General features: G+C 36.7%; 1 protein-coding gene across 2 annotated transcripts in view; it reads right to left on the minus strand.

Annotated features, from left to right (window-relative positions):
• Window positions 1-13,066, minus strand: part of Adamtsl1 (ADAMTS like 1) — a 368,881-nt gene that overhangs the window by 225,873 nt on the left and 129,942 nt on the right. For both annotated transcript variants that reach the window (XM_047525412.1, XM_047525411.1), the window contains exons 6-7: window positions 6,936-7,010; window positions 3,343-3,500 (exon numbers count right to left, since the gene is read on the minus strand). In XM_047525412.1, coding sequence (XP_047381368.1) covers window positions 3,343-3,500; window positions 6,936-7,010 — 233 coding nt within the window. The remainder of the gene's footprint in view (window positions 1-3,342; window positions 3,501-6,935; window positions 7,011-13,066) is intronic.

The following is a 13,066-nucleotide window of genomic DNA, read 5'->3' on the forward strand; positions in this document are numbered from 1 at the left end:
GGAGGAGGGGAAGAGGTGGAGGGGGAGGGGGAAGGGGAGGGGGAGTGGGAGGGGGAGGGGGAGGGGGAGGGGGAGGAGGAAAGCTATGATGGCCAGACACCAAGGTCTGGCAGTTGGGAATTATTAATGGAGTACAAAGAGCACTGGACTGAGATTGGTTAACATGGGTTTATTGGGAAGGTTCAAGCATTAATAGCAATGCCCTTGAAGACAGGGACTGTTTTTTTTTTAATTACTTTAGCTTCCTATTGCTGTTATAATGAAGACCCATGAAGAAGTTCCTTCTTATTAAAGAAGGAACTAATAAATTAATATTTCTAAGTTTTTCTTCTTATTTTCTGAAATCATCTCTTTTTCAAACACATGAATTCACTTTAATTTTACATAATTTATCTTAAAATAAGGTTACTTTTTTTTTTTTTTTTTGACTCCTGATGTTTTCTATTGAACTCTTAAGAGAAAATATAGAATACTGAAGCAACATCAAATACTGAGAAGAGTTCTGGGCCAGAAGAAAAGAAGATGTGATTTCTAGCACTGGCTTACCATGGGTGTGAACTTGGGCCAGTCACTCAACCTCCCTGAAGCTAAGTTTTCTGGTGGGTAAAACAGATGTCAGCATCTGCTGTTCTCAAACAATTTCTGTGTGCAAAATTCCTTATCTACCCAGCGCTTGCTAGAGCTCACTGGTCTCTTCTTACAGAGAGATGAATACACGTACAGAACACAGAATAGAGGATATTCAATGTAAACAGAAATTTGGGGTGAAGTTCTAGAATGCTTCTGGAAGAAGAAATCCTAAAGAACAAAACAGGAATTATGGAAGAGAATGCAAGAGGAAAAGAGAAGAGCATTCCAGGTAGAGAACACTGCATTTCACAAAGCCACTGAGTTGTGAGAAGGAGGGTGTGGGACATGAAGCTGCTAGCTGAAACAGAACAACATCAAAGGTGAGGGTGGAAGAGTAGGCAGAATCCAGATATCCAAACCAACAGGTGCTATGCTATGCATTTGCATTTAACTTCAGAGCAGTGAGTAGAGGTGAGGGACTATGAAGGATTATGAAAAGGGGAATTATGACTTTAGAAAACTCATTCTGAAGGCAACATACATAATGGATCAGAGACTGGAAAATTATTCAGAGTCCATGGTATTAGCTCAGGTGAGAAAATGGGAAGGCCTGACTAAGAGACAGTAAGAATGAAAAGAAAGAATAATCCTGAGAGATGGTATGGAGGCAAACCAGACAAGGTTTAATATTTGATATAAAAGAAGGAGATATCAGAGTGAATCCAAGGTTTTGACTTGCCTGGATAGATAATGCATTTCTTATCTATAAGAGCTAGACAAGTTCAATTTTAAATATGTTGAGCTCATTGGGTCTATAGGATATCCAAGTAATAGTATGCAGAAGACAACTCGATACATGAAATACACTTGACAGTGCTATGAACTATTAAAAAATGTATAATATTATTCAAATTCAATTCTATATGAACCCTTGCAAGGCCATTGGGGAAATTACTATGGTATACATGGTCTGTTCAACAGTACTCTAAGGACTGCAAAGAATAAAGATATATCTCACTTCTTTTCTGAATTTGCTTGCTTAACAGAAATAATTTAATTCCTAAAGCATAATTTCTATTATGAGCTGTCTCTAATGGTTTGTAGCTTCTTGTCCATGTCCATGTGGTTGGCATCTGGACTACATTAAAAAGAGCTACCATGCATTTAGGCACAGAGGACAGAATTCTGCAACTCTTCTTCCATTCCAGCCTCACTGCCTATCACATTTTCCTATATGCATTTTTACTTCCAGCTGCCATGGGGTCATCAAGTCTTAGCTTAAATCAAATGTCCTCTGGCTCAAAGTCCCATGATGAAAAAAAATTTATGGAGTCCTGGACACATTACAAGTTTTACAGCTTTACAGCTGAAATCCTTCAGGTCCTCCTGACCTACTGAAGCAAAAAATATGTTTTATTTTATTGTGATTCCCAAATGTTCTCCCAGTGTGTGCATTTTTCCAACAGAATGTGTATGTTGCTTCCAGCAATGTGTTTTATATTACCTTGAAGAGCAGGGAAGCTCTGATAGAAGGAAACAAGTTAGTCTTATTGCCAGGGAAAGAGAAAACAGAACTTGCCATTGCAAGCATGATTAGTGGATCAAACCTATGCCTGGGATAATCTGTTTGAATTTCTCTTCTACTGAGGATACCTTATGAGTCAATGACCCTATCCTAATTGTTTAGAAAGTTTATATCTTCCAACCAATGACACACTGGGCTTCTTAGGTGGGGTCATTTTTATTGATAATATACATATACATATATATGTGAATAGTAAAATAAACACACATATACATGTATGTATATGTATGTATACATATATATGTGTATATATATATATATATATACATAAAAGATATTCCTACAAGAACACAAACAATAATAGATTTTGGTGTAGATGTGGGGAAAAAGGCACGCTTTTATATTGCTGGTGGAGTTGCAAATTGGTGCAGTCACTCTGGAAAGCAGTATGGAGAATCCTAAGAAAACTTGGAATGGACCCACCTTTTGACCCAGTTATCCCACTCCTCGCTTTATACCCAAAGGACCTAAAATCAGCAAACTACAGTACCACAGCCACATCAATGTTTATAGCAGCTCAGTTTACAATAGCTAGATTGTGGAACCAACCTAGATGCCCTTCAACAGATGAATGGATAAAAAAACTCTGGTATATATATATAATGGAATACTATTCAGCCATAAAGAAGAATAATATTATGGAATTTGCAAATAAATGGATGAAATTGGAGAATATCATGCTAAGTAAAATAAACCAAGTCCAAAAAACCCAAAGCCGAATGTTTTCCCTGATAAGTGGAGGATGATATATAATGGGGGTGGGGGTGGGGAATGAGAAAATAATGGAGGAATTTTAGAATATGTAGAAGAAAACGAGAGGGAGGAGGGTATGAAAAATGGTGGAATGAGACAGACATCATTACCTTATGCACATGTATGATTACACAAATGGTATGAATCTGTGTCATGCACAAACAGAAATGAAATGATGTACCCCGTTTGTGTACAATGAATCAAAATGCAGTCTTTTAAATATTAAAAGCTAAAAAAAAAAGATATTCCTAAAAATAATATATTCTTATTAAGTCTAAGATGTAGCTAGCTCAATAACTTTGAATTAAACATTTCCTGAATACAAACAGGCTTTCCAAATATATATCAAAACTTAAAGTCTTTCTCTCTTTGGGAGATCATAAGTACCACCAGTTTGGATATAGCTTGAAAATGAGATACCTAAGTGGGCTCACCTTGACAATGAAATCTGCTGTCAGTGGTCCAGCCATTCTTAGAATCTCTTTGTCCGGAAACTTCTGGAAGTCCACAGTAGAATTGTCCACAAGAAATGTGCCTGTAGAGCTGAGGCTGTTTTCACCTTTAGCCCCTTGGAGGGTTTTAGTTTCCAAATCTATGTAATCAGACACATGAAGAGGAGAGAGAGATGTTCCCGGGGCTACCATAGACCACATGCAAGCACAGTTCATGTAACAAAGTTTTGAGCTATAGAAATTGTGATACAAATAAAATGTATCGGCATTTCTGGATCACATAGGAATTTATGGTGCAAATAAAATTATTTTAAAACTTGTTAGCCAAGCATTCAAGGCTCCTGTCACAAAAAAACTTGGATTTTCCCAGATGACCTCCTGTGGACATGCCACTCTATTGCAACCCTTTTTCTTTGACTAGACCATCTTCCATACACATCTTAGTGATTTCGGTTTGGATGTCCCTCAGCTTGGGATAGCCTCCACTTTTCTTTTTGTCCTGTGAGATTGCAGGTACATCTCACAGTTGCCTCAGCATCTGTGTGGCTTTATATTCAGGCCTTAACTTGAGTTTCTTTATTCTTTCTGGGTGCTTAATTCATACATGCTATCGCTCAGGATGAAGACACTATACTGGCCAGGAGCAGTGGCACACACCTGTAATCCCAGGGGCTTGGGAGGCTGAGGCAGGAGGATCACAAATTCAAAACCAGCTTCAACAACTTAATGAGGCCCTAAGCAACTTAGCAAGACCCTGTCTCAACATTTAAAAAAATAAATAAATAGAAAAGGTTGGGGATGTGGTTTAGTACTTAAGCTCCCCTGGGTTCAATTCCTGTTACCAAAAACAAGAAACAAACAAAACAAAACTGTAGTGGCTTCAGGACAGGGGCTATCATTTTATATTTTCTCTTTTAAAAATCATTTTTGATAACTTAATTCTATATGTTAAACATACAGGTGATATTTTATAAGTACATAATACAAAAAGAAAGCTTGATTCCTGCTGCATTTAAATCTGAATTTTGCCAATGATACAGTCTATGAAACATCATTTGTTGCAGGAAATCAGAGCATGCTAGGATGCTGTTGCTTGTGATATGTATGCCAGAGAAGACTCTGTTCTCCTCTGACTGACAAGGGATCTACAGTAATTGTCTGGTATATGAAGAAAGATAGATGGATTAAGTCTAATGGTTTCCAAAACTCACACAAGAACCCTTGGCCTTGGTAGTGACTGTTCAGCTGAAAGTCAGAAGGTTTGTGTGGAGCTCCGGGCTTCCTACCCCAGCTTCAATCAGAATGGCTCCACTCTTCTATATTTTACTGATGGTTCTGGGTTAAAAACAATTTTAAGGGCTCTGGAGGTACTTAAGTACCGAAAGTATTTGTACTGTATTATTTGAGACATGGTTTTCTTCACGTTCTCTAAGGAATACCAAACATGGAAAATGTTGGTGTTCAACTAAATGCACAGTGACTCTCTGATGAAGTCTGTGGAGTCTTTCTCACAGGGAATGTCAGGCTTTACCACCCTGCTCCAGGGCGGAGAGAACCCCATGGGACATAGGACCCCACAGGAGAACATCAAGGGGATGCTGGAATGGGGAATCAGAGCCATCAACAACAGAGGAAAGCAACCGTGCTGAATCTCCTTCCTCCAGTCTTTATTCCTCAAGCTGCCTTACGTGCAGTTGCACAAATAGCTCCAGAACATGAATTAACATAGTTTTGGAAAAATCCTGGAGGTCTAGGCCTGAATCTGAACATCTGATTCAATTTTATGAAGAGGTCTCCCAGCTGTTCTTCTCCATGAACTTTTGATTAAAGATGAGTTGGGGCTGGACCAGATCACCTAGTCTTGTTCTGATCTGGCACTAAATATTTAAGGTTAGCCTCATATACTGAACCAGCTTCTGGGAGTGAAGGGCAAAAGAGTTATGCAGGAGAGACATTCTGCTGAATTACATGCCAAGTGCAAAAAAACAAACAATAAAATGAAACAAAACAAACAAAAAAAAAAACAGTTACATTCGCCAACAGCATGTTTGTTGGGTGAAAAAATGAAAACAGAACACATACTGCTTTTCATCATTTATGAATATTATCTGAGGCTTTACTATCAAGTCTTCAAGACAATGAAACCAAACAAGGACAATTCTTCAATTTCTTGGTGATTATGTAATCAGGAAACTTGAGAGACTAACACATTTATAAAAATCAATTTTTCTTTTAAATCTTTTTCTGCAATGAGGAGTCATTCCCCCACTTAAGAGTGATGTCAGCCTGAATATTTTGTTTCAGTCTTTGTTCACTGCTCACAAAAATGCTGTTTCTGAGTGGGGTTGTTATACCATCAATTAGCACTGTCCTGTTCTCAAGAGGAAAAACAAATCATTTGACTGCGAATAGTGTACATGAGTATATTCTCTTTGGCATGCAAATGCTATATCTATAGCATTGTTCAGAATTAGAAAAGAATTTGGATCAATATAAGGTGACTTATCAGTGCTTCTTGGTTTTGCTCAAACTGTACCTCATTTATTCTTTTCACATGACCCTTCATATCCTACCTCTTTGATGAAAAGTATTTATTTTTATTTTTAGAATACTAGAGTATGCTATATTAACTTTCACAGGCCCTGATTTGTCTTGCTCTTATTGATCTTTCTAGCATGATTTTGTCCAATTGCTAAAAAATGCTTACTACCTAAATTGGCTTTATAGATGTGTGTGGGAGAAGAGAAGGAGAGAAGATGATAGATGTCTTTGTGGAACTCTAGGAACAATCAGACTAGAGATTAGGGGACTCAAGGGACCAAGTGAGGAAAAAGCCTTCAAATGAAACCGAATTTCTTAGAAAATACTAGCATAATCTCTCCCACCTTCACCTTTGTTTATAGTCTATAATTTTCTGCTTATAATTTATAGATGTACATCTAAAAAGAACTAAGCAGTAATAAAGAAAATAATGTGGCTGTGTATTGCTGCCCTGGCATGACTAGAGATCAATTTTTGCTCAAACCTTGGAAGGGCCAAGCTATCATTTGACCCTTGGGGTTCTAATTATCTTCTAAGCCTGAATTCCAATACAAAAAGGCCCTGGTTTAATACAAAAGAGAGTTAATTATCCCACAATGGTTTTCTTTACACACCACAGTGTTAAGCTTGTTTGATAGTTCTGTATTTCTCTGGATTGATTAAGTAATGGAATTTGAGGTTAGGAAAAAAGGAATGAAGGAGAGAAAGGAAGAGATGGAAGGAGGAAGAAGATAGGAGATAAAAAAAGATTGAGATGGATTAAACAGAAAGAAGAGCATAAGTATGTGCCTAACCCATGAACAACTCATTGGGACCATCTATTTTGTATTTTTCAGGATGACTGTAGCTACAAATAATTACCACAGAGGTTTCTGTCATCTCATCAGGCAGCCAAGAGACAAAAGTACTCAAAATATCATATTCTGATAGAGTGGAAAGATTTATACTCTTGAGTTTTAATCCTTTCTGGAACAAAAATAAATAATAATGGCAAACACTCCCAGTCCCCAAAGGAAAACATTGGGATAACTTACACAAGTGATCAGGTCCTTTGAGGACAAGGCGAATGTGTCTACTTCCATAGGGAATGGCCACCACAGTATCATCCACTAAAGAGAAACAAAGAAAAATCTTAAAGGCACATAATTTGACACAAAATTATTGACTGTCTCATACAAAGGCAGCGACTTAACATGACTTTTAAAAAATTGACAGTTGTTTTGTGTTTGAAATGGGAAATACAATGTTTGGGCATTAAATTTTTTACCTTCTTCAAAATAAAATATGCCAAAGAAACCAGTCACTGGTTAACATAGTGGGAATTTGGCCTTTTAAAGAAAGTATGAGTTTTGATATGTTAACATATTGATTTGAACATTTTCCTTTTTGATTTTGAAATTTGGTCTTGGACCATCAAATTTCCCTGGATCAAAGCATTTGTGTTGGATTTAAAAATATAAATGAATACTAAAGTTTGAAGGATGAATTTATGATGTCAGAAACTGGACTTCTCACTGGCAGTGTTCTGGATGAACAGGAAAGATAAAAGAGGTGAAAATATGATCATGTGCTTTATGAAGAACTAGGTGGAACAACTAGAGGCATGACTTCTGCCCTTGAGGGATTTAAAAGTCATGCCTCTAGTTGTTCCACCTAGTTCTTCATACTCTCCACACCTAATACTGCATATTGTGAGAACTCCATAAATGGGGGTTAGCATTTTTTGACATATAACCTCTCTATTTTGAAATATTTTTTACAGTTGGCTGAATCACAGATCATCTTTATAATAGATTAATTCTCAGCCTCTTTAATAATTGAGCCTAAATTATTAGAAGCAGATTTTTAAAAAAAGATTAGAGGTACATTACAAGTTCCCCAATTATACCCCAGGCATTGTCATTCAGAACTCCATTTGTGGCAATAACATATATTTGCATGCCACTTCAGAGTTGCACTTTCACTTAAATTATGCCATTTACTTTCACCCCCAACTTGTGACACAGGCAGAGAGAATTCTAGGATGAAGAAATGCAGCCTCTGAGAAGCACAATGAAGTCCAAGGTCAAATGGATAGAAAGGTATTTCAGAGGAGAAGAAGGGCCCATTCTTAGAAACTCACCAGCACATGCAGAAACTCTGGGATTTTCTGTTCTTAACGAAACTTTTCAATATTTTAAATTATCATGCTTTCATGGGAACGATTTAGTTTAAATAAAAGAAACCCCAAAGTTACCCAATTCCTCTAAACCTTACATTATCATCTTATTTTGGGGAGAATTTACATAGTGAATCTTAGAAGTTATCTAACTTCCCTGATCCTTGGTTTCCTTGTTTGTAAAACAAAGAATGCAAGGATTATTTTATAATACTGTCACAAAAAGGTGTAAAGACAGATAGAGCTACATAGATGCGATGCCTGGAATATAGTAAGTATTCTGTACATTTTATTTTCCTCCCTCTTTTGCAAATCTCTTCCAGAATAGAGACTGAAAGAATTTAGGGTGTTTTTTAAATACACCAAGGACCCTAGCATATAACCCACTGATTGAGGAAGCAGAATTAGGTCTTAATTCCTGCCCTAAAGAAGTTACATTTATTGAGTTTGCTGCAATATTGAATATTCTACTCACACTACAACCTTATAGCTGTTTTTAATGTCATGCATTGTTGAAGAAAAGGCTGAATTCCAGAGAGCTAAGATTTTTGGTATATAAAAACAAAAAATGTAAGGGGGAATATAGACGAGGAACTCAAAAATGTTCAAACTGGGCCCACAGAGCCTTAAATGCCTTGCATAAAGACATGAATTTTTAAGTTTGCAAAAGAAATTCAAAGCAGTGAAAACAATGGGATTTCTAGAAATAGAAAGTCTTTGTTTATCCACAGGTCAAATAAAGTGCAAGTAAATGGGAAGCTGTCTGGCCCGCAATGCTCAGCAGCAGTCTTCTGAACCCCACACAACTCGGGCAGCCTCATTCTTGCTTTGCTGAGAAGGAACACATTCTACACACCGAGGCATTAACCCTGGCTTTTGGCTGTTGTGGTAACATTTGTATGATCCAGGAAGATGATGGGGTTAGGAACCGAGAAGTTCGCAGGGGGAAGAGGGTAGGAAGGAGGAAGTGAATCAGGAAAAAAACAGAATATCTTCTGCTGCCCTCTGCACTTGCCTAGTCAGAGAAAAATGGAGTAACTGAGGCTGGTGCACACTTGAGCTTCTGCTGGAACACAGCACAGAGGGAGGAAGACTCACAGCCTACTCTTCTATTGAGAAAAGATCTGATGGACTCCTGGCAGACCACTAGAAAATTAATAAATTCATTACTTTATTCTACAAATAGTTTTAAATTGTGTCTTAGTGTCATGCTCCATCTTAGGAAATAGGGATTTAAAGAAGACAACAAAACAAAACAAACAAGAAAACCCATTAGCCCTGCAAGGTGGTCCCTGAAAAAGGAATCTGAAGAAAAATATGTGGGGAAATCTTGTGTGCTATACCCTGCTCAAGAAAATTCCAAAAGTTTCTTAGGAGTCCTGAACCTATTTCACTCTGTTTAACCTAGGGTATATCCCGTATGTTAATCCAGATAATCTTTCTTATATATCAGCTGCTAATATCACTGGATATATCTCCAAGCATAATTTAGGAAACAGTGCTCTTAATTTGAGAAAAAGCAAAATAAGAAAGAAAGTTAAAATTTTCATTTTCTGTATGAGGACAAAAAGCTGTTCTTTTTGAGTTGTAGTTGTATTAAAATTGTCATTTTCACTGATAAATTCTTGGTGATTTGGGACAGGGTGGGGGAATTCTTCTACTTGGCTTCTACTTCAGTGTTGCATACAAAGAGGTGTTTAAGAGATCCCAGACTGTTTGGGAGGCCAAGGCAGGAGGATCGAAAGTTTGAGGTTACCTTGGGGAACTTAGTGAGACCTTGTCTCAAAATAAAAAAATGAAAAGGCTGGGGACACAGCTCTTTAAAAAACTATATTGACCAGGTTATACTTTTCTATATAGAACATTTTCTATTAGTTTTTATATTTTGCAATATGTGGAGGTTCTATGTGTATATCAGAGTAAGGTGATAATGCTAAAATTTCCTATTCTAATGTCTGAGTTTATCTTATTTTTGGATATTGATAAATTCATGTTTTTAAAGAATCTTCTCTCTCAACCTTGGGGCTAATCCTTAATTTCATTTTTTAAAATGAAAGGGCCATTGTTGCTAATATAATTGGTTACATATAAAAAATTCTGCTGAAGTTAATGAGGCAGGCTTTAATGATATATTTTAAATCTACATGCCAATTTACTACCCCTGAAATACCAATAGTCAGGTGTGGTGGCACACACTTCTAACTAGCAACTTGGGAGGCTGAGAAAGGAGGATCACAAGTTGAAGGCCAGCCTGGGCAACTTAGTAAGACCCTATCTCAAGATAAAAATAAAAAGGGGAGGCAACTATGTGAGGTGATGGATATGTTAATTTATGTGACCATAGTGATTTTTTCACCATGTATATGTACATCAAAACATCATGTTGTGCATCTTAAATATACACAATAGTAAATAAATGCTTCTCACTACCCCCCCAAAAAAATAAATAAAAGGGCTATGACTATGTAGCTCAGTGGCAGAGCCCTCCTGGGTTCAATCCCCAGTACTGTGTGTGTGTGTGTGTGTGTGTGTATGTGTGTGTGTGTATGTACGTGTGTGTGTGTGTCCAATAAAATTAAGAGAGGCTAAACATTCCAGCCTTTCAATTCCTCATCCAGTTTATCAGTAATTGCATAACGGAGTATGTATATGCTGCACAGGCCAAAAGGATGATCTCTCCTTCCCCAACTGAAATTTTATACTTTTAGCTGCCTAATCCAAAAACTTTCAAAAACTTTCATTTCATTTCATTCCAATTAATTCTTTAGAGAATCCTATTATCAAAACACCCCATTTTATTGATTCTGAGAGGAACAACAGCTCATATTTTAACAAACATAAAATCAGAATATATCTCACAATGTAGTGCTTAAATTTCCTCTCACACAGACAGTAATTGGTTATGGTTTTCTGCCTACACAGGTGCTAACATCAAAATAGCTAGTATCAAACTTGTGAAATGGGGCAGCTCAGAAGAAAATTCAAAAACAATAGAACACACTCATTTAACTCTCAGGAATCAAATGATTGTGGTGGTTGTAGGGAGATGAGAAATCAGAAGAGCTTAACATTTCTACAGATGGAATCAAAAGCTGTTTAGTGCTACATAATTTCAAAGGTGAGTTAAGAGCTCAGCACCAAGACTTCTGCCTCTGTGAAGTAACAAGGACCAGATTTACCATTCTGCTTGAAACAACCAAAAAGTCAAGACAAAATTACATGAAAGCAAGGATTTTATGATCCTGGACATCAGGCAAAAAGGGCAGCAGTTACTGAGATTCAGTGAACAAATGAAGTCCTAATATTGCCCTAGATTATTGCCTTGAAAGAATTTCCTGGCTGTGACTTGAGAAGTTCTATAGTAGAGGCTGATAGATTCCATGACTTGAGACAAAACTAAGAGTCCAATTAGACTTTGTGGAATGAAGTACCAGAGGAGAGAGTATACAAGAGAGAACTTGAAGAGTTAAGATAGTCCCCTTTATATATTTAGCAGCATACTGTTCTATCCATGGATATGAAGCAACTGCTTTTGGCTGGCAATAGAAATATAAGAAGAGGACACAGTGCTCACACAGGCCTGAGACTAGCATCTTGCCCTACCAGCCAGACTTAAAAACTCCATATGTCATGGAGCACTGAGTACCTAGAAGGACTTTATCTCAGTGGAAGGACAGAAGTCAGTCTAGGCCAAACATGGCTTTGGTTCCACCTACCAAATTTTTAAGAACCCAAATGATCAAGTTCAAGTTGACTGTTCCCAGAACAAAGTTCAAGACTATTTATAGGAATACAAAAATATCTAGTATCCAAAAAATAAAATTCACAGTGATTGGTATCCAGTCAAAAATTACCAGGCATATAAAGAAACAAATAAACATATATGTACGTATGTGTTGTATGTATGTGTATATATAGAGACTAAAGTGATAAGTCAATCAATCAAAACACAGAATGGGACATTAAAATAGTCATTATGACTGTATTCCATATGTTTAATAAGTTAAGTGCTGCAAAATAAATCTTTAGGTCCACAAGATTTTGCTGGCAAATGCTACCAAGCATTTAAAGAAGAAATAACATTGTTTTCATACAATCTTATCCAGAATACAGGAGATGAGATATTGTTTACCCACTCATCGGATAAGGCTAGTATTATGCTTGTACCAAAACCAAACAAAAACAGTACAAAAAAAGAATACTACAGGCCAGTATATCTCATGATTATAGGTATGAAAAACCCTCTCCAAAAATGCGGGCAAATTAAGACAGCAATCTAGATACAGAACAGCAATGACTAAGAAGAGTTTATCTCAGGACTCATTTATCCCAGTTTATCACTATGACCAAATAGGGTTTATCCCTGGAATGGAAGGTTGTTCCTTTATTTGAAAACCAACTAATGCAATACATCAAAATAAAAAACTGAAAAAGAAAACCACATGATCATCACTTGAGGCAAAGAGAGAATTTGATAAAATTCAACATCATGATAATAACTCAGTAAACTAGGACAAGAGGTGAACTTCCTCAATTGCTAAAGAGTATTTACAAAAACTTGCAACCAACATCATATTCACTGATGAGAAACGAAATGCTTTCCTTTTAGGATTGAATCAATATGCCATTCCAACTATCCTGTTCACTATTGTATTCCATGCCCTAGCCAATACAATAATGCCAGAAAAAAAAGAAATAAGTGACTTAAAAACTGAAAAAAAAAAGAAGCAAAATGGTCCTTATTTGTGAACAATATGATTGTTTAAGTAGAAACTCACAGAAACCTACAAAAATCTCTTAGAACTATTATGTGAGTTTAGCAAATTTGCAAAATACATAGCCCACACACAAAAATCCATCAAGCTTTTATAAACCAGCAATATACAATCAGAATGGAAATAAGGAATATCATGACATTCGCAACAGCTAAAAAAAAGTATAAGAGGTATAAGTCTAAGTAAAGTATAGAGGATGTGTATGCTGAGAAGTAATGGGGGCTAATGAAGG

The sequence above is a fragment of the Sciurus carolinensis genome, chromosome 14, assembly GCF_902686445.1.
Source record: "Sciurus carolinensis chromosome 14, mSciCar1.2, whole genome shotgun sequence".
NCBI classification, from domain to species: Eukaryota; Metazoa; Chordata; class Mammalia; order Rodentia; family Sciuridae; genus Sciurus; species Sciurus carolinensis.